The following is a 25,271-nucleotide window of genomic DNA, read 5'->3' as shown; positions in this document are numbered from 1 at the left end:
CTCCTCATTGGAAGAGTAGGTTTGGGGAGGTAGTTGTGGGAGGGGTTTGGGAAGAAACCAACCCAGAGCTTCAACAGAGCAGTTTTACTTTCATCAGTTTCTATATTAAGATTCCTATTTTAGGGGCTTCCCTGGTGACACAGTGGTTGAGAATCCACCTGCCAATGCAGGGGACACGAGTTCGAGCCCTGGTCCAGGAAGATCCCACATGCCACGGAGTAACTAAGCCCGTGTGCCACAGCTACTGAGCCTGTGAGTCAAACTACTGAAGCCCGCGCGCCTAGAGCCCGTGCTCTGCAACAAGAGAAGCCACCGCAGTGAGAAGCCCGCTCACTGCAACGAAGAGTAGCCCCTGCTCACCGCAACTAGAGAAAGCCCGCACGCAGTAACGAAGACCCAACGCGGCCAAAAATAAGTAAATAAATAAATTTATTTTTTAAAAAAAGATTCCTATTTTAGTTGAAAAATTGGTTGTGTTCCCTCCTCAGAAGTTCTACCCACTGACCTAGCCCAAACACTAGCATTTTTAGAAATGAAAAAAACTAATACCTTAGAGAAGTGATTTATCCCAATGTCACAGAGCCTAGTAATTGACAGAGAATAGACTTTTAAGGCTCCCAACTCCAAACCCCGTGCATCTGGGTACTTTGCAGGGAGGATTTTCCTCACTCACAAAGGAGGTAGGAGTTGGGGGAGGGCACGGATGGCTGGGAGGACTGGAGTAGTAAATCTGAAGAGGGATTGGGTGTAGAAAATGTTAAAGAACCAGTGCTCTCTAATCACATTGCTTTAAATGTAATCAAAGGGGGAAAGAAAGTAATCTAAGACCTAGAGAAACTGCAACCTATTATAAAACACCATTCAGCCTGTTAACTCTGGGAAGAGCTGATATCTTCCTTTGGGCCCTTCCCTGGGGCTGCTAGGGACTCAGCTAATGCTACAATTTGCACATGTTCAGTGACCCAGCAGGATATACTGCCCCATCGGAGATACAACACAAATGTTTAAAATTAACAAGAGAGTAAAACATTTTACGTAAACTTTTAGTGGTAACAAATTTGGTAACAAACATGAAGAATTATGATTATGATTGTTTTTCTGGATCTCGGTTTCTTTTTCTGGACAAGATGTAGGGTCCTACAGGTTGTTGTCAACTCTAACATTGCCTGATTCTGTGATTTTTTTTTTTTTTGGCCGCACCGAACGGCATGTGGGATCTGAGTTCCCTGACCAGGGATGGAACCCGTGCCCCCTGCATGGGAAGCACGGAGTCTTAACCACTGGACCGCCAGGGAAGTCCTCTGTGATTCATTTTTTAAGCTGTTTTATTTTCATTAGAAATTGCATCCTACAGGTGTTGTGATTCTTTTAGTTACCTATCTCTATATAGTCAGAACTACCCAACTGCTGTCCTGAAAACTAAAACTGTCACCCTACTTAACATTACTTATGCCAACTGTCCCTTCAATTTAGTGAGTGAAATATCATTTGATGAATTTTAGAGCGCTTGATTTCTCTTTTCTATTCAGAAACTTAGACATCCAATCATTTAAATAGACTCTTCCTAGATGACTGGCTTTTAGCTACAAATCCTTCCAAATGTCCGAGACCAAGAGCAACTCTTACTCTTAAAGCTAGAAAGCAGGTCTGTTTTACAAATGAAAAAACAGAAGGAGCAGAAAAGACCTCAAGGTCACTATATACAAATCATAGGAGAACCAAGGAATAGAACCCAGGTGTGCTTTATATTTTGTATGCTTATCTCTTTCTTCCAGACCCAATAAAGCTGACTGGCATTTGACAACCAAAATGTTCCCTTCTTTATTTCTCTGCCCTTGGCATATTTCTGTCTTTCTATCTTAGTCTCCTCCATTAGGACACTGGAGTTCAGTCTGCCTTTTAGGTTAGAAACATTCCTTCTTCAGGTATGGTATGGCTGTGAGGGCCTGAGAGGAATGTCCAAAAATCATTCATTCATTTAACTTGTGTTTATTGAACTTGTCTGCTAAGTGCCAGGCATGAATCTCAGTGCTGAGAATACAATAACGAAATCCCCACAGTCCCCACCTTCTCAGGGAGAAGAAAGCAAACATGAACAAATAGACATAATGTCAAGCAGTGCTGTGAAGACAATAGCACAAATAAAAAGGGGGGGGGGGTGATATTTGGGATGGGTAGTTGGAAAAGGCCTCTCTGAGTGAGAACAGGGCAGAGACCAGGATCGCAAGAGGGAACCGAGTCCTGTGAATTTCTGGGCTTCCTTTCTCAACCTCCTCGCAAGTGTGATCTGCAAGCAGTGAATATTCCTCCTGGCTGAAACAAAAGGATGCTGGTTGGGGGCCTTGCTCCCCATCCTGAATAAGTTCACCCTTGACAATAACAGCGCCTTTCAGACCAGAGGAAGGTCTGCTGCATTCAGATTGAACTTTAGTAGGAAGCTTTTAACTGTCTCCAAACTGCTTCATCACTGAAAACACTTACAATAGGCAATAAAGCTGACAGTACTTGTTGAAAATGTAACAAACAGTATTTACAAGTAACTGCATGAGAGGAAGCATACTTACAATGGCTGACATTTAATACTCGTAAGTGTTGCTATGGCTTGTGGTTGGGAGGGTTCTGGGGCCTTGGCTAATGTGTAGTTCTCCATTAAAAGCTTTCAAAAAGGATCCATCCACCAGGCTTGAAGCATTGGCGTGCTGATACTCCCTTTATTACAATGATACGATAGTTCAGCGTTTGATTTAAATCAGTAATGGACTGTACACTGTCAGTTGATGACTTCCCCGAGAAAGCCCAAAGGGAATGAAATAGGATAAAGGAAATCTGGCCTAGGTATTCATGGTTAATTTCACAGCTCCACAGAGGAAAGTGGTCACCTGTGAAGCCCACCACCACCCTCTCACAAATCCCCACACGACCTGAAGGCTAGAGGAGTTCTATATGAGAACTGTTTGGGAACTGTCTTCAAAACTGGAGTCTAGATTTGCCAACAGAGAGTCTATTTAAATTACAAATCCTGTTGTCTAAATCAGTGTTTCCAAGCTAGTCTACCAGCCGAGCCGCAACCTTTTTTTTTTTCTGTCTCTGCCACTTTAAAAAAGTAACTTAAAAAAAAAAAAAGGCAGCTTCTCAGCTGCCTTGCTTTGCAGCGGAGATAACAGAAATTGGCCACAGAATTATTTACTTGACTGCTCTATTTATGGCAACTTATTTGTGTATTTTTAAGTCAGTTACAATGGGCTATTGTTCAGTTGTATACTGTAGAAACATATATGTTGCAAATCACTCCCAAGGAATCCTGATGGTTTAAGGATTTTTTTTTTTTTAATATAGCCTGAAAAAGAGGTAGGATACCCAAGGAACTGGTGACCATTTTAAGTTGCTTTTATTTATGTGCATTTTATAAACTGATAGAGCTCTTAAATATTGCATCTTTTTCTCTCCCTTCCTCTGGCATTTTTTCACCTTGTAATAAGGAGGCTATTGTAGAAATTAAAATTTGTAGTTCCGAAGACTCAGTCCTCTGCTGTGGGTTATTAATCTATCGTTTCTTTCTGGGCTTGCTTTGAGGTCCTGTTTTTGCTTCTCTTTGTTCTTTCTGTAGACAACTAATGCCAAGCTTCGCTTTCTCTTAGTGTACCTAGAAGTAGCTCAGAAACAAGATTAGCCTTGAGTATGAGCATAGTTCTTGTGTTTGAATAATGATATTCACTTAACCTGTTTATAAAAACCACTTTTCATGTACTTGACTGAGTGCATCCCGCGAGCTGGTTCCTTTTCTTTTGCTGTTATTTACTGATAAAAATAAATCTCCTGCGCTAAGCAGTAGGAATCTCTCCGAAATGCGAGGAAAGTCCTAAGAGGAGAATTCATATGTTAATGATCCCTTCCAAGTGAGAACTTGGTTAAACGTGCCATTTGCTGACATCATTGTTATGGGCAGAGTGGAGATGATTTCTTTAAGAGGTGGCCTTGCATATGCTCCCAGAGTTTTGTGGCCCGCGCGTGCACCTGCGGGAGGGGGAAGTTTACATAAGCGTCCTGTGGTATTTATTTGCATGTCAGCTGCTCCACTCACTAGGGCTCCCGGGAACGGAGCGGGCGGACCGAGGTAGGTGCTCGAGCTACGAGGCTGGCCAAGTGGGGGGGGGGGTAACTTTTCGAGGAGTAGCGTGTGCGCGGGACCTCGTGGAGACCTGCCGGGGGCACGGTTTGCAGTGACAGTTCCTGGAAAGCGGGTGGCAGCGAGATCAGGCCGGGCAGGCGCCTCCTGCGGGCGGGAGCCGGGTGCGGAGCAGGGCGTGGATCGCAAGCTGGGCTGCCGGCCCGCAGCGCTGCGAGGAGGGTAGGACCGGCAGGAAGCGAAATGGTTACTTTTCTTTAATGCGGGCTCTGGTTACTTCAGAAGATCGCCGGCCCAGGGCCGGCTCCCGGGGCTAGAGGGGAGACGGGTTTTTTCTTTCCGCGGTGAAGGATCTTGGAGAGGCGCGGGGCTGGGGCGTGGGGGACGCTGTGGCCTGGGGTAGGCGACTCAAACACGGGGGGAGCAGAGTCGGCGACGCCGTCGGGGACAGAGGGTCTCTGGGGAACTGGGGGACCTCTTGCCGGTTCGCCCACGGCAGGTTAGCTGGCGGCCGCGGGTGAGGATCTCCGCGTTGCACCGAAAGGGGGCTCGCGGAGGACCGGCCGGCGGTGAGCGCGTCACAGCGGGCGGTAGCGACCCCTCGCCCGCCGGGCGGGGCCAGCATTGCGCCGCGACGGGGCCCCCGCGATCGCTGCCCCCGCCCCTCGGTCCCCGCCCTGCTGGGGTCTCCTCCGGAAATGGGTGGGCGCGGGTGACCCGCAGAGCACCCAGCCCTGTTTTCCTCCGGGAGCCACCCGCGCCTGGCCGCCAGCCTCGGCCGGTCGCAGAGCGGGGGGCGGCGAGTGCGCGCCGAGGGCTCCGCGGAGGAGCTGCAGGCCGCGTTCGGTCGCACGGCCGCAGGTGGGGAGCCGCCGTCTGGGTCCCGGGGCTCGATGGCAGCCGGGCGGCAGCGGCTGAACGCTGAGACTGCGGAGAGGGCTTCGCGTCGGAAGTTGGGGATAGACGCGGGGATCCGCGGCCACTCCGTGTCGGCGTCCAGCAGCGGGGCGAGTGCGGTCCCCGGGAGATGACGCTGCGCCGAGGGCGGTGCGGGGCCCCCTATGGAGGTGGCGAGGGGGCTTCGAAGGCCCCGAGGGTCGGGAGGCTGCCCTCGCGGGCCTCGCGCCGGCGCCGAGGAGGGCTTCTCTCCCCGCCGCTGGGTCTGGAGCTCGGCTTCTGGGTGCGGGAGGCCGCGGAGGCGGAGGAGCCGGGGGCCGAGTGGGACCCGCGGCCCGGGCGCCCCCTGGCGGCCCGAGCAGCCAGCGCGGCGCGGAGGGTGGGTTTGCGGGGCGCCGGGGCGCGGGCTCCTGCTCCGAGCGGCTTCCCGAGGCGGGCGCGCAGGGCCCGGCGGAGACCGGCGGCCCCATCACCCGCGGCCCATCTCGATTTACCCGCAGGGTTTTCCCGAAGGACGGTGGCATCCTTTCCTCCGACTCCCCTCCCGCGGCCTTTTTAAAAAGCCCGGGTTTTCCCATTAATCTGTGTCAGCTAAGTCAGGCTATGTGTGGAATTTGTTTTTACAACTCGAGTCTCGTGACTTCTCAAACACTCTCTTGAAGTGTTTTCTCTGGAAGCTTGTTTCAAATGAGGGCTGTAAGTTTCACAAAGAGGAGTGTTGTTCGAGAGCCAACAGGTGACGGGGTGAAACCCGAGTCTGTGTGTACATTGGAGTCAAGTCTGGCTGCCGTTTCCTTGGGCCGCCGTTGAAAATGGAAATTCAAAAAATCAATAGGAGACTTGAACACGATTTTGAGAAAATATCTGCGTCCCCCCATTATGGAAAATAGTGAATTCATTAGAACAGTGCCTCGCGTGGCCCGTCTTACACCGTAGCCAGCGTTTCGGATTTTATCTTTACAGACCGGTTTACAGCCAAATAACCTGACCCCCAAAGCGCCGCTCTAGCAAGGGACGATGCTTTGTCATGATGTTTCCTCCTTTTGTTTAAGCAGGCTGTCTTTCTGTCGTGGAATGTATTTGTGCATGAAATTAGAATGCTTTGAAACCCTGCAGAGTTCCACATTTCCTCTTGGAAAAATGGATAGCTTCTTGGCAATGGTATGGTGCCTGACGGGCCACTCAGCTGTCGGAAAGTGTACAAGTTGGATGGAGGTTTACCTGGAAAATACAGAAAAGGCCAAAGGGCACATGGCCTAATGCCACTAATTGCTGGTATGAAGTCCTTTTAGTCAAGGAATGTTTCATAAGCAATATCTTCGGATACCTTCATTCTGTTTTTATTTTACAGTTATCATAATTCATTTCAGTATAAGTCAAATTGGGTCGGCTTCTGTTGGCCATGACTTTTTTATTGTCTTTAGCAGACAATAGGCTTGAGTGCTGTTTGTGTGAAAACTTTAAAGAGATTACAGTTTAGTGTCATTTACTAGGGAATTCAAATCTTGATTGTAATAGTTTTAAGACCTATGGCTTTTGCAGGTCTCTGACTTTTTTAAAGTTTTAAGCTAAGGACATCATAAAACTAGGAGATATATATATATATATATATATATATATATATATATATATATATACACACACACACACACACACACACACATACATGCATACATACATTCATAAATACATACATACATACATTCATAAATACATACATACATACATTGTGTGTGTGTGTGTGTGTGTGTGTGTGTTGAAAAGGATGGAAGTGTTAGGGGGTTCTGTACTACCAAATTAGTCTGTAGTTAAATTTAACTCACCTGCATATTTAGCCCGGCTGAATTAGAGTAGCTCTTGAATGGGTGTGTGTGATCTGCATCTTCTATGTACAAAGGCCTTGTTAACAAGCAGTTTAACAAAGAAGTTGTTAAGCAGCTTGTGGCCCACAGGATGGCACTTAGCAGCAGGGGACACTTAGGGAATGTTAGCCCAACTGACTTCACAAATCAGTATCTGTTCTGGTTTTTGGTGATCAAAGGACTTCTAACTTCCCTGGGCGTGTTCACATAAGAAATACATTTTCCTAGGGATCCTATAATGCTATGGTAGTCTTCTCATAGGAACTAGAGTGGAATTTCATTGGGAAAAGTATTTGTAATTAGGGGTATGACCTTAGACTTCATTATTCAATGGCAGGTGCTGAAAATTGTTGTTTTCTATTTGCATGATTTTGATTTGATTTGGTAGCTTGGTCCAAGAAAATGATGAATAATAGGAACCATACCAGAACTGATGTACAGTTATAACCTCAATCTGAATCTGATTGAACTCATTCTCCTCAGTGCTCTCAAATCCTCCCTGCCCTTCTGACTCGCCTATGTAGTATTTCCATATTGATGCATCATCTTTCAGCCACCGAGGACTCAGAACTCTGTTTGACCCAGTTTTCCCCTTTCTTATCGGCTCCTTTTACTTTCTCTCCCCAAGCCACCATGTTTAGGCTCTCTTGATGACAGTGGGCTAATAGGCCCCTCCCAGGTTCCTTTTCTCTTTTAATTTAAAGACCAGGAGTGGCACCCTCCTACTCATATGCATTTTGTCCTTTCTCATTGCCTCTAGGGTTAAGTCCAAAGTCTTCTGCTTGAGATGTGTAATTCTTGAAAATGTTACTCAGTGCTACCATGGTCATCTATTGTTGCTTCTTTGGAAGAACGTGTCTTCCAGCAAAATGTCAACTCTTTACTGCCTCTGGACCTTTATATACTGTGTTGACCTGTTAAGCTTTTTAGGGAAAATAGGAAAGGCTCATTTATGTATATGTCAAGGTCAGTCAAAATAATAATCCTTAACTGTCCTGGATGCAGCATACAGCCCAGTACAAAATAAATGATCTCCAAATGGCCAAAATAGCATAGCAAAATAATAAGGCAGTTTTTTAGTTTGAATAACACCTTCACATACTGTATGTTATCTTCCTTAACCAGTGATTACTGTGCTTATGGGAGGAATGCTTAAGCCCTTGTCCACAGCATAATTATTCTGTATACTTTTGGACAACTTTTCAGACTGTATTTGCCTAATTTATAGAATACTGAAAGCAACAAATTAAAGGCACGTGTCTGAAGCCATGTAATTCTGGACATCACCTCTGCATTGTGAGATAGCCCTCAACTCCTCCCAACTGGATGGCTGACTTAGAACTCCATTTGCTTGAATCCTGAAGCCAGTGTTCTTTATATTGTTCATTTCCTACTCAAAATGAAAACAAATGATCAGCCAAAGGCTAAATCACATATAACTTACACACATACCACCATTAAAGAAAGCAAGGAAATTCCAAATGGAATTTGGAAACATTCTTATCACAGTGGGTACTTTTTTTGTTTTTTAAGTTCTAGCTTTTAATGGAATAAATGTCAGTTTCCTTGATTTTTGATGTTTCCCAGAATGACTCAATAATGGTCTTTAAATATAAGGATGAATGAATGAGTGAAGTAAATGAATCTGGAAAGTAAATCTCACAAGGAACCCCTCCTTAAATGAATGACTTCGGGGAACAAGTGCCATCTCACAGCCAGTCATATACTGGGTGCTCCCAACTTTTGCTTTGCCAAAGACACCTGGAAAGACCCTGCCATGCTCCATAGACATGGGGTGTGTGTGTATATGTCTGTGTCAGAGATTTTATGTAGGGACTGGTTAGAAGCTCTCTCTGAGGGCCAGTAGTGGCCAATAGTTTATCAAAACTGTTTGCCCTTCAGGAGGCTAGAGTGTCCCGAACTCACAAGGAAGATGAAACTCCCCTGTCAACATTCGGTCTTTGTTACTAAAGTGTTCTTATTCTGAATGTCACTGGTCAGCTTCAAGATGTGTGTAATCAGTGGAAGTAACAGTGGCGATTGGTACATGTCAGTGGTAACTTTAATTCTTTATATTCATATAATTATTTTCTTCTTTAAAACTTTCACATCCTTAGGCCATCTTTGGAAGGAAACTAGTTGCTGTTTTAAAGAACCAGGTCCCACAATGTTTGGTGACTTGTCAAAGGTCTGAGGACTTCAGGGCTGAGCTTACCGAATGCCCGGGGCAACAGGTTGCCTTCCCTCAGCACTGCTTCTGTCCCTTGGGTCAGGTGTTCTCTTGACGAGTATATGATGATTGAGAAGTCATACATCTGCGGGCTGTTTGTCTCTGAGTCTTTTTAAATGGTGAGAAGTAGCTCTTTAACTATTTTGAAGGAAGAAGGGAAAGAAAGGACAAAGGGGGGAAATGGAACTCTTCAACTTTGTTGCATGGCTTTTGGGGAGCAACCCCGAATCCTCGTGTTTCTAGGAAAAAGTATCTCATCTCTCCTTACCCAACCTCAGGCCTCTTTGACAGTGGTTTTAGCTTTAAAGATGTTGCTTCCCCTACAGATTTCCTTCATGGTCAGACTCAAACCGTTTTACTTCTTTTCTCTGCCTTATCAGACTTATTTATATCCAGAATCATAAAGACATTGGAGCGGTGGGGTCCCTACTGGTTCATTTCCTTAACAAACCTAGCACAGAATTGGTTAATGCATGATTGTCATTCACTTGTGATTGAGTTCAGTTTATGGCAGCATTTCAAGACCAGGACAATAAACCTGCCTCAGAATAAGCACGGAATACTGGCGGCCTGAGCTATTTTGGCTTTTTTATTCTATTTATCTCTAACATCTAATATGGTACCTTGCACATAGTTTTATTTTTTTTTAAATAAACTTTTTTTTAAGAGAACATGTTTAATTTAATTGTGGTTAGGTAAGAGAATGTGAAAAATACTTCCAAATGGTTCCCACAAAAGTGTGTGGGTGTGTTTGTGAGAAAGAGGAGGAAAAGGAGGACGAGATGGGGGGTGACAAAGCAAATGAAGGAAAATGTAAACAGCTGGTGAGTCTGGGTGAAAGGCTCTGTCTAGGAGTTCCTTACTCTTCTTACAACTTCTCTGAAGTTTGAAATTACATCAAAATAAAATATTTACAAAAGTAGTGAATAACATACAAAATGACTAAAGGACGAGTCACATGACGGGGCCACTCTTGTCCACGTTAAGTGTGGTTCTGCTAAAAAGAAATCTCGAAGAGCTGCTTCCCTCCATATCAAAGCCCGCAGCAGAATAGTCCTGCTTCAGTTATCATTCAGCTTACTTGCAAACCTGATTTGTGTGGCTCCTGTTTTCACAGGATCAACCTTAAGAGACAGCACCTGGAAAGAGAATGAATGGAATTTTCCTGTTAGATCTCATTCAGCCATTGTTTCATGTTTGGCCTAAAAGGTAGTATTTTGGCAAAGCAAACACAACCATGTGTGGATGGCATTCGGAAGACCCTTCATCATCACCCAGAGAGCATAAGTAATGGCCAGGCTTCCCTCTTTCACTCGTGCTGCAAAGCAAATACCATGTAGTAATGTAAATGTCTACATAAGGTGTATTTGTGAGATCACATTTTTGTCAATTATTTTATACATTCTTACATGTGCAAGAACCATACTGCTTCCATATGATGTAGTCTGAGACGGTGATATACCTAACAGTATGCTTTCTGGGCCTGCTGACAAGACAGGTAATTTTTAAAAGAAAAATCCAACTTCAGGTTGTTATGCTATCAGGTAGAGAAAAAATACCTAGTGTTGATGCAGCATGTGTACCACTGCCTGGCATGTGGAGGTCACGCAAAGTAACTTATTATTTTTTAATATTTCTTTCTTTCTTTCTTTGGTTGTGCTGGGTCTTGGTGGCGGCATGCGAACTCTTAGTTGCGGCTTGCGTGTGGGATCTAGTTCCCGGACCAGGGATCGAACCTGGGCCCCCTGCATTGGGAGCTCAGAGTCTTGTCCACTGGACCACCACGGAAGGCCCTATATTTTTTTTTAATGTTTATTTTTTGGGCAGCTCTTAGAACTTGTTAGTAAATGTAATGTTTTGTCATTTTAAGTAATTATCCTCTGATATAAAGGAAAACAAGAGGCTTTCTCCAGATTAAGAACGCTGAAGCAACAGCTCATGAGGCCATTGAATTTTTATAATCCTTTTTGACTGTATGTCCTCCTTAAAATGCCCTCTCTGGGTGAAGTGGACTGGCCCACCCCCCCATCCGGCTGTGTCATCGTGCATGTCTGCAGTGCAGCAGCAGTGTGACTACTTCACCAAAGAAAAGGTTCCACCCAGGAGGCAGTGCAGGGCTGCAGGGGTTTAAGGTCACCCATGAGCCCGGTTCTAAGGCCACTGCCCTTGGACAGCTGACCCATGGCGGATCTCTGTGACTCGGTTTCCTCCTTGGTTTTAAGCAAGATACGCCTTCGTGGGGTTGCTTGACGTGGTGATCAGATGTCACGGCACTGATCACGCCAGGCTAGGCACAGAGGTGAGAGTTAGCTGTCAGAGTCAGTTGTCAGAGAGTTAGTTGTCAGGGTGTCAACAAAGGACACTGAAAGCTGCGCCTGTGTCACTCATGTTCCTTCAGTTCATCACGAAGTTCGTCGCTTCGCCGGTGAGCGGTGAGTGACAGTTCAGTTTGAACCGAGGCTGGGATGGCTGTGGGAGCTGCAGGCTGGAGACGCGGCCGGCGTCCAGGTGATTGGGAGGACGGGACCATGGCACTGAGTGCTAAGTGATTTCCCTTGATGAGGGTAGTCATTTTCTGTGCAGTTTCCACAGAAGGCTAACCAAGCAATATAGCTGTCAAAGTAATTCAGCTCTTTGGCAATCTGCATCTTTGTTCTAGTCTGGAAAACTTGCAGTTTGTCTTAATTTGCGGTGTTTTCTCTTGTTTTAAAATATAGTGACATTTAAGTTTTAGGTTCTAGTTAATATTTATGATCTTAGTAAGTCTGTGCAGAGCAGGTACCTTCACATTTCCCTCCTCAGCCAGATTTGGCAAAGGGTAGACATGCGTATTTCATGATTCAGGTTCATTTGCATTGAAGGCACCCATTCTCCTGGTGCGGGTATTTGAGCTACGGATTAAATTCTTTTTTTTTTTTTTCCCCCAGATAAAATAGACTTTATTTATTTATTTTTTAACATCTTTATTGGAGTATAATTGCTTTACAATGGTGTGTTAGTTTCTGCTTTATAACAAAGTGAATCAGTTATACATATACATATGTTCCCATATCTCTTCCCTCTTGCATCTCCCTCCCTCCCACCCCGGATTAAATTCTTAACCTCTAGTTCTCTTCCTTCCATATGGGGGGAGTGGGTTTTTTTCAAAACAAAAGGGAAAGACTAGATCCAAGAAATGTTCTGACTTTCATTAACACGTCCTTTTTTACTGAGGAGTACAAGGAATGTGCCAATGTTTAGAAAGCCTTTCCTCAGACATGAATGAAGTACACCTGTGTGAACTTATGTCTTGTGTAAAAGGTCAGTCCCTCCCAGTGGTGGGGCAGGAAATGAGGTCATCTTTACTTTTTGTTTGGGGTGAATGAAAGTTACATTTATTAGTTGGACTAATATCTACTGTTGGGCATTGCTCCTCCCTAATAAAGATTGTAGCCATTGGATGTTTGGCCTCCCATTTGTGAACTGTTACAATTTTAATTTTTTAGTGTCCTTTGATTCATCGGAGAAAAATCCTCAGTTCTCATACTCACAGGCTTTACTAGGTACCATGTTCTAACAATAAGTATCTCGTGTTGCACTGTGAGAGTCACTGACAGATGACTGTCAGGCTGACAATGTTTACCTTCCACTGTCTTTCCTACTTGTTGCAGCAAATGAGAGAATTTTTTAAGGCAGAAGAATTTTTGGAAGTCTGATGTGTCAGACACGCAGTGTGACTAGACTCTGGTTTTTAGTTGTGTGACCTTAGGCAAGTCACTTAACTTCCCAGAGCCTTGTTTTCTTTAAAATTGGGTTGGGCTAATTATCTGTAAATTTCTTTCTTTTTTTTGGTGGAGGGAAAGGGGCAGGTATAAAAAGCTGCATCTGATCCTGGAAGTCTTGTATCCTTTTTTTTCTTCTTAGTGCCTGGGGACAGGGGATGATTTTTCAAAATCGGAAGAAACTTAGAAGGAACATACATGGTGATAACAGAGTTCCTGGGCTGTAGGTCAGGGACTGTTGTCTTGACACCTTTATAGGCCTTCATCTGAGGAGACTTTTCAGAGGCGGACTTAGCCTGGTGGCGCAGTGGTTAAGAATCTGTGCCCCGCAGCAGGCTGAGAGCATGTCACACACGGTAGGTACTGCAGAGCTTTTCAGTGGAAGCCTTCTAGTAACACCGCTAAACACGAGTTGTCACCATGCTGGATTTTATTTTAACCTGGTGCTTGGATTCAATTACTGTCTTATGAAGGAACTCATTAATGAACGTCTGGCTGACTTTAGCCCATGGATAGTAAAGGCTTGCGGGTTTAATGTGCTGTGTAAGGATTTAACTGTGCTATTTCTACTCCATGAGTAAACGAAGTTCAGTGCCTCTCAGACTTTATTGGAAACCTGAAACCTAAGCAGTGTGGCCCAGCCGACCCCATCTGTGCAGGCAGCCGTGCTCTGCTGGGAAGATGGATGAGGAAATGCAGGGAACCAAGTGGGGCAACTGGAGCCATCTTTTCACGGCACACAGTAGTGGGCAAGGCGGGGGGCGCAAACCCAGCTTCTTCCTACAACCCCTGAGGCTTCGCAGGGATTTCATTTGTGGGCAGTCAGCAAAGCAGTTTTCTTGAGAACCTTTCTAATGAACAGTGTGTAGAGAAGCACCTTTTAAAGGCATCTGGAAGTAAGCTAGTTTGGGTGGCATTTTCTGAAATGCTGAGCTGGTAAAGGGCCTCTTTCCGAATCACGCGGCCCTAGATTCTAAGTTCCGGGGGCCTGGGGACGGTGACACTGGCGACCTGGTCCCTTTCTCTGGGCCCCGCCGTGTGTACGCGGGCATTCAGTAGACGCTCTTGGAGGGTGAGAGCAATGCCTTCGGGTTCATCTCTTCGGTTTGTCTTCTATTGCCCACAGCAGCCACTGTCTGATGTCCTGTGACTGAGAAGCTGTTTGTTTGACTTTGTTATGATGCCTTTGGAGATGGAGCCCAAAATGAGCAAACTTGCCTTCGGGTGCCAGCGGAGCTCCACGTCCGATGACGACTCGGGCTGTGCGCTGGAGGAGTACGCCTGGGTCCCCCCAGGCCTCAGACCCGAGCAGGTAGGAACTGAGTCCTCTGCTTTTCTGTTTTTCAATGTGATTTAAGGTCTTCAAGGGTTTATTTTTTAAAAATGATCGACTATCACTGTCACAGTGACATGCTACATCCTTGGGCCTCACTCTTTGGATGGTTTTAAATTTTTGCTTTTAAGGTCACACTTAGTTTCTCCATGGAAGTTTTCAATCCCTTTTGTACTCTTGGATCCAGAAGCCCTATAAGGATGCTATTTTTGCCCTACTGAGTGAAGACTAGAGTACTGCCTACGCATTTGTCATGCGGATTTCTGACTTGGGTGTCCCTTTGGAGAGAGTGGGAGGAGTTTAACTTTTTCAAAAACTTTAGTAACAACAAAAAGGTAATCAAAGGAAAGAGGAAAGTTTCCAAGTCAGTTCTCAGCAGTGCCTTTGCTTTGGAAGAGAGGAGATACAGAGCTGTGAGAGACCATCTGAAGTGTTATTGCATAGGATTTGGCCTTTGATAACCTTGTGCATGAAAGATTCTGTCACCACATGGTGTAAATTGGAAAAAAAATTAAAGAGCTCATTTTGTGCTTTGTTGTATTGTTATTTTAAGGAAGATGAGAACATTCTGTGTACCTATTTTTATCTTCCCAATATCCTTATAATGATGAACTTATTAAAAATTGCTGGTGTTAGACATAAGGGCCAAGATAGTTTGAAATTAAAAGAGCCAACTAGGTGTATGATTGCTTCTGAGTTATGGTTGTGTTTCCCATTTTGATGGGAGCTCGTTTGAGAAGAGGGGTTTCCGATTCATCCGGGGTCTAGCACAGTACCTGGCACACAGGTAGCTAGTATTCAGTAAGTGTTTACAACCGTACAAGCTCCTGCGGCTGATGCAATGGAAGAGGGTGGAGAGCTGGTCCTCCAGGTAGGAAAGCAATGTTTTGATAAACTGCTCATTAAGAGAGAACCCTTCTTGCAGCTTAGGGTGAGTAGGTTTTGTGAGACACTAAGATATTGAAGCAGACAAGCCCCAAATTCCCTAATCTCCTATTTTTTTTCCTTCAAACATTTTCATCTTTCCTCAGCACTGCAGTATCCTTCGCAGTACTCATTAAGGATTTCCTTTAGATACAACAGAAAGAAAAAAAAAAAAATCTCAAACAAAAATCGAGTTCCCCTTTCAAAGTGAACTAAGTACAGGTTAATATAGCTCCCTTCCAGTTTCCTTGGGGAAATTGACTCCAGATATTTAGAAAATAGCACCCATGCAAGCAAAGAAAGCTGAAGCTTGAGAGAACCTGATAAGGGAGAGTTTACAGAGTTTAACAAAACAGCTTTTGTCTTTGCAACGTGTAAAATTCAGAGAGCAAATCCAATGTGTTGTGTAGTGGCTCGATTGTGGACAGTGTCACACAGCCTTGTGTGGTCATTTCCAGTATTCATTCAGGACTCTCTCGGCTGACCCTAGCATTAAATGTGCATGTCTTATGGTGCATAATTTATGATGCCCCTAATTGTCACTATGAATTGCATTCCTGAAGAGCAATTTAGCAGCTGGATGCTAGCTATTTGTGGGTTTGCAGTTCTGCTGAGTTGGCTCAGCTTCTCTTCTCATTAGCTACGAGTAGCCAAATCCTGTCAGAGGCCAGAGCCAGTACCTAAAGGGCAGGGTAACGTGAAGATGGAATGAGCTGAAGTGTTCGCTTCCTGTGTGCTGATGTCCTCTTCTCTCTCTCTCAGATCCAGCTCTATTTTGCTTGCTTACCAGAGGAAAAGGTTCCTTATGTTAACAGCCCTGGAGAGAAACACCGAATTAAACAGCTTTTGTACCAGTTGCCACCACATGATAATGAGGTAAAATAACAGGAAGAAGGCTAATTAGGAAAAAAAAAAAAATCCACCCTGAGCATCGTGGTGCCTCCCATAAACCCCAGCTCCTCCCTGGCTAGGGCCCTTTTGCCCTTCTTCAGTTAAAATTGGGCCAGAGAATACAGCTTTCCATTCTTTAAGAGAGAAAAGGGTGTCAGTGCAATAAACTTAACACAAGTTGGTTTTTACAGTGTTTGCAGCCACCCACCAGTTATCAGGAGCCTACAAATTCCTGCGATCTCCCTACCCCTTCACCCAGAGTCAGTGCTTTATGGTGGCCCAGGCCTGCAGTGGACTTGAGTGCCTGTAGAATGTAGAATGAAGGTGGCAATTAGCAAGTTTAAACCTTTTGTAGAAAGGTTAATGTCTTATGATTTTTTAGTGTCTCTGCTGATAAGAGTTTAAATTAAACTTTTCATCTTTAAAAAAAAAAAAAAGGACTCTTCTTCCTTCAAATTGCATTTCCCTTTTGCTAGAGAGGCTGCAAGATTTGGTGTCATTTTAAACGTACGGGGTCATTTTTAAACTGGCGATTCACGGGGGCAGGCCAGCTAAACTTGCTGTTTTATTTCCTGAAACTTGATTCTGGAAATAAAGAATTGGTGACGGAGGCTGTTTGTTTCAGAGTGGTGCTTCTGTTTCTTTCTGTGAAGGTGCGGTATTGCCAGACTTTGAGTGAAGAGGAGGAAAAAGAGTTGCAAGTGTTCAGTGCTCAGCGGAAGAAAGAAGCACTCGGAAGAGGGACGATTAAACTTCTGTCCAGAGCAGCGATGCACGCTGTGTGCGAGCAGGTAGCCCGTTCTAGGATGAGTAGTGATGTGCGTGGATCAGCTGGGGGGGTAGGGGGCAGTGCCAGCACAGGCGTGGGCCCCCTAAAAGCCTCCAAAAACTGAGAGAAGGAAAGGCAGCGTAGCTTCTTATTACGTGGGGATTCGTGTCAGTAACTGGCTACACTGCTGTGCATTATGGGGGAGGCATGTAAACATCGGGTGAAATCTGGCCTTTCGTGGGGTCTTGGCGTGGAGCACGGTGCTGGGGGGCACCTAGTGTTCAAGAACACAGGGACGTAATGAAGACATTCGGGGCCTCCTTTCTGGCTGTCCTCGGAGTAGGAGTATATCCAACAGGAGGACGCCTCCAGAAAACCACTGCGCGTGTTCTGAGGAGCAGCCCAGTGTGGTAGTAGATCTGAGGCATGTTCATTCCAGTGGAGAATCACGAATAATCCCACATTAAAGAGCTATTTAATCACTAGCAGGAGGGGACAAAAGTAAAGTTTCGCTGACAAACTTGGGATTTAGCGTAAAGTGGAAAAGGCTGAGAATCCAGTCATTAAAAAGGGGTCATTTAAGATCTAAATTCTTTTGTTTTTAGTGTGGGTTGAAGATAAATGGAGGTGAAATTGCAGTGTTTGCCTCTCGAGCGGGCCCTGGAGTATGCTGGCACCCATCCTGTTTTGTCTGCTTCACGTGCAACGAGCTGCTGGTCGACCTCATCTATTTTTATCAGGATGGAAAAATTCACTGTGGCCGGCACCATGCTGAGCTGCTCAAACCCCGGTGTTCAGCATGTGACGAGGTAAAAAAGTTCATCCCTTAACACTGGAAAAAAATAAGCTTCTAGTAAGCCAGTATTCCACTGTTCACACCTAAGCAAAACACAGATCTCTCCTGCTTGCGCTCTGTGTGTACATTTTTAAGATAACCCTTCCCGTTGGTACAATGGAATAATATGCAGCTAATAAAGAGAAAGCAGCAGGTGTCGTTGTGTATTGATAAGTAGCACGTCCTTGATGGACTGTGAGAAGAAAGCAAGTTGCAAGAAGAGTGTGCAGCAACTGATCGTACTCTTGTTAAAGGGGTAAGAACAAGACTGTATACATATTTGCAAACACTCAGAAATGGTATGTAAAGACATACACTAAGTTAACAGTGGTGGCCCCTGGAGCATGTGTGGGGAGGGCTGGTGGTGTGAAATGAAATTTTTTTCCTTAAGCTCTTCATTTTTAAGTACTTTTAGATTTATAGAAGAGTTGCAAAGATACAGAGAGTCCCTGTGTACCCTTCTCCCAGCTTCCCCTATTGTTAAAACGTCTCACAGAACCATGGTATATGCATCAAAACTAAGAAGTTAACACTGATGTAATACCATTAACTAAACCATAGATTTTATTTAGATTTCCTTAGTTTTTCTACTGATGTCTGTTTTTTATTCCAAGACCCCATCCAGGGAACCTCATTGCATTTATTCACCGCATCCAGGGAACCTCATTGCATTTATTCATTATTATCTCCCTAGTCTACTTCAATCAGTGACAGTAAACTTTCAGTTTTTACCTTTATACGTTTAAGTTTTTTCAATGATGTGCTATTTGAAAATTTTTTGAAAGCGAAAATGTAAAAAAATTAAAAGTCCTTAATCTGGAGACGGCACCGTCAAACGAAGCGTTGTCTACACAAGTGGTGTTTACATAATCCAGCATTCAGAGAGCACTAACTATGTTGACTCCACAGCCACTTTAGTGAGTTTTCTTTATTAAAAGATGCACAGACCACTAAATTATTTCAATGTTAATGTATTCTTTGCCAGATTATGCCAACAAAGTGTGATTGGGGAGCAAAAATAGGACCAAGTGAATTATATCCAATGTAGAATTCTGTTTTGTTTTTTAAAGTATCAGCATGCACTCAGTTTCTCTTTTTCAACGTTTTCACTTTCTGTTCTTGTTCTATAGCTAAATCAAGTTAGTTAGTTAAGCTTGAGGCTGTAAGAAACAAAGTTCACTGTCTAAGCGACTTTAAGATCCAGTGCCTGTCAATTGCCCAGCAAACGTGCAGTTACTTGACCTTTAAAATCGTTCACAATACTTTTTTTTCATCCTATGGCCTCATATTTCTCTGAAGATAATTTTTGCTGATGAGTGCACAGAAGCAGAGGGTCGCCACTGGCACATGAAACACTTCTGCTGCCTTGAGTGCGAGACGGTCCTGGGGGGACAGAGGTACATCATGAAGGACGGCCGCCCGTTCTGCTGCGGCTGCTTCGAGTCCCTGTACGCCGAGTACTGTGAGACCTGCGGCGAGCATATTGGTGCGTCCACGGCCCAGCCTGCTGGCTCTGTCACTTATCCATTAGTCTGTCTCTGATGCCTATACTCTTTTTTCTTTCTTTCCTTTTTTTTTTGTTTTTTTAATTGAGGGATAGTTTACATACCATGAAATGTATAGGTTTTAAATGTTTCAGTTTGATGAGTTTTGATAAATGGGTGTATACTGGATTCTCATTACTTCTGCTAGTTGTGTTCTGTAGAGTCGCCGTGGACACTGAATTACCCCATACTGAGCCACTGCTCCTAGGGATCCAGTGGGTTAGGTTCCTGTGAGCCTCTGGTCGCAACATTGTCATCAACCAATCAATATATAATCTTGTTGGTGTGTATGTTTTGGTTTAAAGACACCTTATTTAATATATGTTGTTGATTCATTATCATTGAACTCACAGCCAACAGCCCTGTAACTCCTGCCTGAACAAAGCTTATCTAACCCATGGATTGCTTCTCCAAGGCACATCACAGCCTCCTTGCACTTAGGAACACTAGACAGCACTTCAGCTCTATGCTTGGGCCATTTTAAACAGCAAAACCACCAACAGAAAGCACAAAAAATGCGAAAAAATGGCCCTAAATCGGCCGCAAGTGTGAGTGCAGTGCCCTTTGACCCCGGCTGGGACACACACATCACTTGACTCAAATATTTTTGCCACCTTGCACATGTCCACAAATGACCTTGAAAGCTCTGCGAGTATTGATTTTTGAACTACAAAATATTTAGCACGTAGGCAAATTTGTAAATGTGGCATCTGCAAATAATGAGAATTAATTGCCCCTGTGTAACTCACAGCCCTATCAAGATCTGGAACAGTCCCGTCAGCCCCAAGTGTTCCCTCATGCCCACAGTCTGTCTTTTCTGTTTCTTCTGCCTTTGTTTCAAGATGGAACTGTGACCTGTTACTGGATCCTTTTTTGAAACAGGTGTGGACCATGCGCAGATGACCTACGACGGACAGCACTGGCACGCTACAGAGGCCTGCTTTTCCTGCGCCCAGTGCAAAGCCTCTCTGTTGGGATGCCCCTTCCTTCCCAAACAAGGTCAGATTTATTGCTCAAAGACATGCAGCCTCGGTGAAGACGTCCATGCCTCGGATTCTTCGGACTCTGCGTTCCAGTCGGCCCGATCAAGAGACTCCAGAAGAAGTGTCCGGATGGGCAAAAGCAGCCGGTCGGCAGATCAGTGTCGGCAGTCTCTCCTCTTGTCCCCTGCTCTGAACTACAAGTTTCCTGGCCTTTCAGGCAATGCTGACAACACCCTTTCTCGGAAACTGGATGATCTGAGTCTTTCCAGGCAAGGAGCAGGTTTCGTCAATGAAGAATTTTGGAAAGGCAGAGTAGAGCACGAAACCCCAGAAGACCCTGAAGAATGGGCTGAGCATGAAGATTATATGACGCAGCTGCTCCTCAAGTTTGGTGATAAAAGCCTCTTTCAGCAGCAGCCCAATGAGATGGACATTCGAGCCAGTGAGCACTGGATATCTGATAACATGGTTAAAAATAAGACCGAGTTAAAGCAAAATAACCAGAGCCTTGCAAGTAAGAAATACCAGTCTGATATGTACTGGGCACAGTCACAAGATGGACTGGGGGATTCTGCTTATGGCAGCCACCCGGGCCCTGCGAGCAGTCGAAGGCTCCAGGAGTTGGATCTGGACCATGGGGCTTCGGGATATAGTCATGATCAAACTCAGTGGTATGAAGATTCCCTGGAGTGTTTGTCAGACTTGAAACCAGAGCAGAGTGTTCGGGATTCTATGGATTCTTTGGCTTTGTCTAATATCACAGGTACATAATCTAGGGGTTATGGGGTATTTGAAAAAGGAGCCACTGAAAAGCTCATTCCACAAATATCAGGTCAGCACCAGCAGGGGGGCTATGTTATTTACAACTGTAGACCAAGGAGAGGAAGGAGTTTCAGTTGAATGCCAAACACTATAGCAAAACAAACACATGTGTACATGTGTGCATACCTATAAAATATATTTTCAATACAGTCTTTGGGGATAGGGCTTATTATCCCTGCTTTGAAGAGGAGAAATGAATTTATTGGGATCGTGGAGTCTGCATCTGTACCTGAAGAAAGATACTGGACTCTTTGGATCATGCTATGAATTTCAAGATAATAAAGTCAACATGTGTACTCTCTAAGCACAGAACATTTTTTGTATTTTCCTGAATTGCCCTGTGGCGACAGGCAGCTCAAAAATAGCTAAGTTTTTTTTTTACCCAGATGATAAAATAATTTCACTTTAATGTTTTCAAAACACATTCACGTCAGTTATCTACATTTCATCCTTAAAATGACCTGATAGAGTGGATATTATTGCATTTTACAAATAAGGAAACTTGAATTTCCAAGAGGCTAGGGGATTCCCTGGTGGTCCAGTGGTTAGGACTCGGTGCTTTCACTGCCAGGGTTCAATCCCTGGTCGGGGAACTAAGATACCGCAAGCGGTGCCGAGAGGCTAAATGCCAACTTTACATAGGTGTTTAAAGACAAGATTGAACCTGGAACCCAGCCCTCCTGAATCTTACATTTGCAGTAAGTTTTTGGATACAGAAATACTGCTGTCACTTGGCTAGTTTTATAGTCCAACGAATGACATTCAGTCCTTTCATAAAGGTTATGTTACATTGTAACATAGGCAGGAAAGGCTTGAGCAGCTGCCTGCTGCCAGGAGGGACCCTGTGCCAGGTACCGGGCAAGGAGGGATAAGACAGCTACCCTCCTGGCTTTGGTCAGGCTTGTCAATGTTAAGGCCTACAGTAAAGGGGACTTGAGGAATGGTGGGTAAGACTAAATATTAGGCACCTCCTGTTTGCTAGGCCCTATGACAGGTGTTTTAACATTTAATATCAAAAATAGACAACATTTGGTATACGTCGTGCTGGTGCTGACATTTCTTGACAATGATGGGCTGAAAAACAGGCTTTCTTTAGAAAGTAGGAAGCTGTGTAGCCTCCAGCTGACAACAGTTCACACCACTTCCTGTTGTTCCTTACAGCTATCTGGGTTACATCCATTTCTCTTAACTTGCCTGAGCCCTGTTATAACAAGGATTGCAATATTGGCTTTGAGAAAAGTTTTAAAATGAGATTAATATGGAAGTGGCATTATTAGTTTATGGGTCGAAGGGGCAGAAGATTTGACGAAGGTCTAGGTCAGGGGTTTGGCAGACTTCTTCCATAAAGGGCTAGAGAGTACTTTTGGGGCCTTACAGTCTTTGTTGCAACTACTTAACTCTGTCATTGTGGAAGGAACCATAGATAGCATGGGAGCAAATAGGTGTAGCTGTGTCCCAATGAAACTCTATCCACAAATAGGCTGTGGGCTGGACGTGGCCCTTGGGCTGCGCGACCAGGTATAAGACTAGTCTGGCTATAGGAAGAGGACCATAATGGTAGCCGTGTGAGAGCAAAGGGAAGGACTGCTTTGAGAGACGTTCAGATGAAGCAGTCTGGCTTTAATGGGTTGAGAGACAGAAGCTTCTGTGTGTCGTATTAATAAGCTAATGACAGGACTCTTAGTTTAGGAAGGTAAGCTTTTAAAGTCTGGCTGCTCATCCCATGGGCTGTAACTCACGTTTGGCTCCAAAACGGCTGGGCTCGTAGGAGATGCTGGGCCCCTTGTTTCAATAACAAAATTCATACCTCTTGTCAATTAAGTGTATATTGGAGTATGTTGGTTTTGCCTAGTGATCGTTAATCAGATACTGAGGTTTGAGAGACGTCACTTTGAAATGCTTCCTTTCAGTAGCTTGTTGGTAATAAGTGTCAGAGTATCAGGATTACCGAGAATCACATCTTGTCTTGGCTTTTCTTTTAGGGGCTTCGGTGGATGGAGAAAGCAAGCCAAGGCCATCGTTATATTCTCTGCAAAACTTCGAGGAAATAGAGGCAGAAGACTGTGAGAAAATGAGCAATATGGGGACTTTGAACTCTTCCATGCTGCACAGGAGCACAGAGTCCTTGAAGAGCCTCAGTTCAGAGCTGTGTCCAGAAAAAGTCCTGCCTGAGGAGAAGCCAGTGCACCTGCCAGTACTCCGCAGGTCCAAGTCTCAGTCCAGGCCACAGCAGGTCAAGTTTTCCGATGATGTCATTGACAACGGAAGCTATGAGAACATCGAAATCCGGCAGCCGCCCATGAGTGAGAGAACGCGGAGACGGGTGTACCATTTTGAAGAAAGGGGACCCAGGTCTCATCACCATCGCCGCAGAAGAAGTAGGAAGTCCCGCTCGGACAATGCTCTGAACCTCGTTACAGAAAGAAAATACTCTCCCAAGGACAGGCTGCGGCTTTATGCCCCTGATAACTATGAGAAGTTTATCCAGAGTAAGAGTGCCCGGGAGATCCAGGCCTACATCCAGAACGCTGACCTGTACGGGCGGTACGCCCACGCCACATCCGACTACACCCTGCAGAAGCCGGGAGGGCCTCGGTTTCTGGGACTCTACGGGGAGGACGACGACTCCTGGTGCTCCTCCTCCACCTCCTCCTCCTCCGACTCAGAAGAAGAAGGATATTTTCTCGGACAGCCAATTCCTCAGCCCCGGCCGCAGAGATACGCATACTATACAGACGACCTTTCTAGTCCAACTTCTGCACTCCCCACTCCTCAGTTTGGTCAGAGGACAACTAAATCCAAGAAGAAAAAGGGACACAAAGGCAAAAACTGTATCATTTCTTAACCTAGTAGCTGTGGAGATCGTAAACTTAGCCATTAGCCATCTTAAATCGTATCTTTTTTCTTCCATAGGAAAGTTGCTAAAATAGATTCAAGTGCTTTGCCCATGTAAATGAGACCCCGACTGCTGTTTACAGTGTCAGATTAGCCTTTGGAAGGTGTGATTTCTCCATTTACCCTCCTTGGATGGTGCCAGGTGGACGTGACCTCTTGTGCCTGTCGGGTGCATCACAGTTTGATCTCCAACCCTCAAGAGATCCTCAAGAACCTGTTGAGAGGTGATTGGATGGGGGTGTTGATTTTAGACAATAGAGAACTCGAGCCACCTTTGTAAAGCACTAGTGTTTGTCGTTTATCTGCACCAGGTTGGTCCAGGTCCTGACAGTCTGTCCTGTTGTGCGGCATGCACGTAGTCATGTGACCCAGCCAACACTGTGCATCCCGTCATGCAAGGCCACGTCGTCCCCTTCCAACCCTCATTAGCCAGGTAAACATTATATTGTATTAGCTCCAGCTAGAGATCGAAAAGAACATTGCTATTTATAATGTAGTATCTCATAGACTTAAGTGTATTCCTAATTTAACGGTGCAAATATTAATGTATATATACTGTACAGTTCAGATTTTAAAGCTGATATTTTTATATCCCTGAAATGTAAGATGTTTGTTACACTGCAGTGCTAGATTTGTTAGGGAACCAGAAACAGCATTTATGGATGAAATGATTGCTTGTATTTTAGTCAGGGTTTATAAGTTTAGATGGTCAAATTTATATTGCCTAGTGATGGAAAGTTCCTTTTTTTTTTTTTTTTCCAATATTAAAAAGGCTCTGTATGCATGGTGGGGCTATGTAAATACTCTTTAAAACTATGGCCCTATTAATCTTACAAGTGTTATTTATGGGTCAAGCAATGTAAACTGTATAAATGTAAAAACAAACAAATGAAAAAAAACCCCTACACGTACACCTGGAATATATGGTAAAAACAAGTAGAAGCTGTTTGGGTGAATACTTTTTTTCCCCTTTGGGATGGGCAGGGGTTGCCTTTCCCATATTCAGCAAGGTAGTGATTATCTCATGGAAAGAGACCAAAAAAACTACAAGGATCTGCTTTCTGTGGCAGAGTACTTTGTAGATTTATTCCTTTTCATCCCTCCTTTCCAGCTAATTTGTTGGCCTTTAACAGCAGTTTTGAAAACCGGGCCTTCTGGTTATGTTTTTCTTTTAAAGTATTTAGAGGATGCTGTGTTACTGGTTACTTCAAGTGAATATGTGGTTCTATTTCAAGGGAGAATTACATTGGATTTGAACTGATGAGCTAATATTTTGATATGGGCCATTCTTGCACATATGTTTCAGCCCTAACTAACTCAGTGTCCCAGTGGTATCGCAGAACTTTAGGAAGGTATTTAATAAATGCTTAATAAATAACAAACTACCTTTCTGAACACA

The 25,271-nt window shown here is 44.5% G+C and overlaps 1 protein-coding gene across 11 annotated transcripts in view; it reads left to right on the top strand.

Annotated features, from left to right (window-relative positions):
* The window catches only part of PRICKLE1 (prickle planar cell polarity protein 1), a 107,562-nt gene extending 82,291 nt beyond the window's left edge, over positions 1-25,271 (top strand). For 4 of the 11 annotated variants that reach the window (XM_068562146.1, XM_068562140.1, XM_068562139.1 and 1 more), the window contains 7 exons: positions 14,003-14,188; positions 15,896-16,009; positions 16,678-16,815; positions 17,399-17,602; positions 18,928-19,114; positions 20,055-20,918; positions 22,960-25,271. In XM_068562146.1, coding sequence (XP_068418247.1) covers positions 14,054-14,188; positions 15,896-16,009; positions 16,678-16,815; positions 17,399-17,602; positions 18,928-19,114; positions 20,055-20,918; positions 22,960-23,822 — 2,505 coding nt within the window. In that variant the 5' untranslated portion in view covers positions 14,003-14,053 and the 3' untranslated portion in view covers positions 23,823-25,271. Of the gene's footprint in view, positions 1-123; positions 416-4,077; positions 4,115-4,627; positions 4,988-9,804; positions 11,548-12,958; positions 13,233-14,002; positions 14,189-15,895; positions 16,010-16,677; positions 16,816-17,398; positions 17,603-18,927; positions 19,115-20,054; positions 20,919-22,959 lie in introns of those variants that run through there. The other 7 variants (XM_068562142.1, XM_068562141.1, XM_068562151.1 and 4 more) reach the window with 6 other exon arrangements.

Source organism: Eschrichtius robustus, chromosome 13, assembly GCF_028021215.1.
Source record: "Eschrichtius robustus isolate mEscRob2 chromosome 13, mEscRob2.pri, whole genome shotgun sequence".
Taxonomy (NCBI): domain Eukaryota; kingdom Metazoa; phylum Chordata; class Mammalia; order Artiodactyla; family Eschrichtiidae; genus Eschrichtius; species Eschrichtius robustus.
Note: the sequence above shows the minus strand (reverse complement) of the source record. Positions and strands in the feature narration are given on the sequence as shown.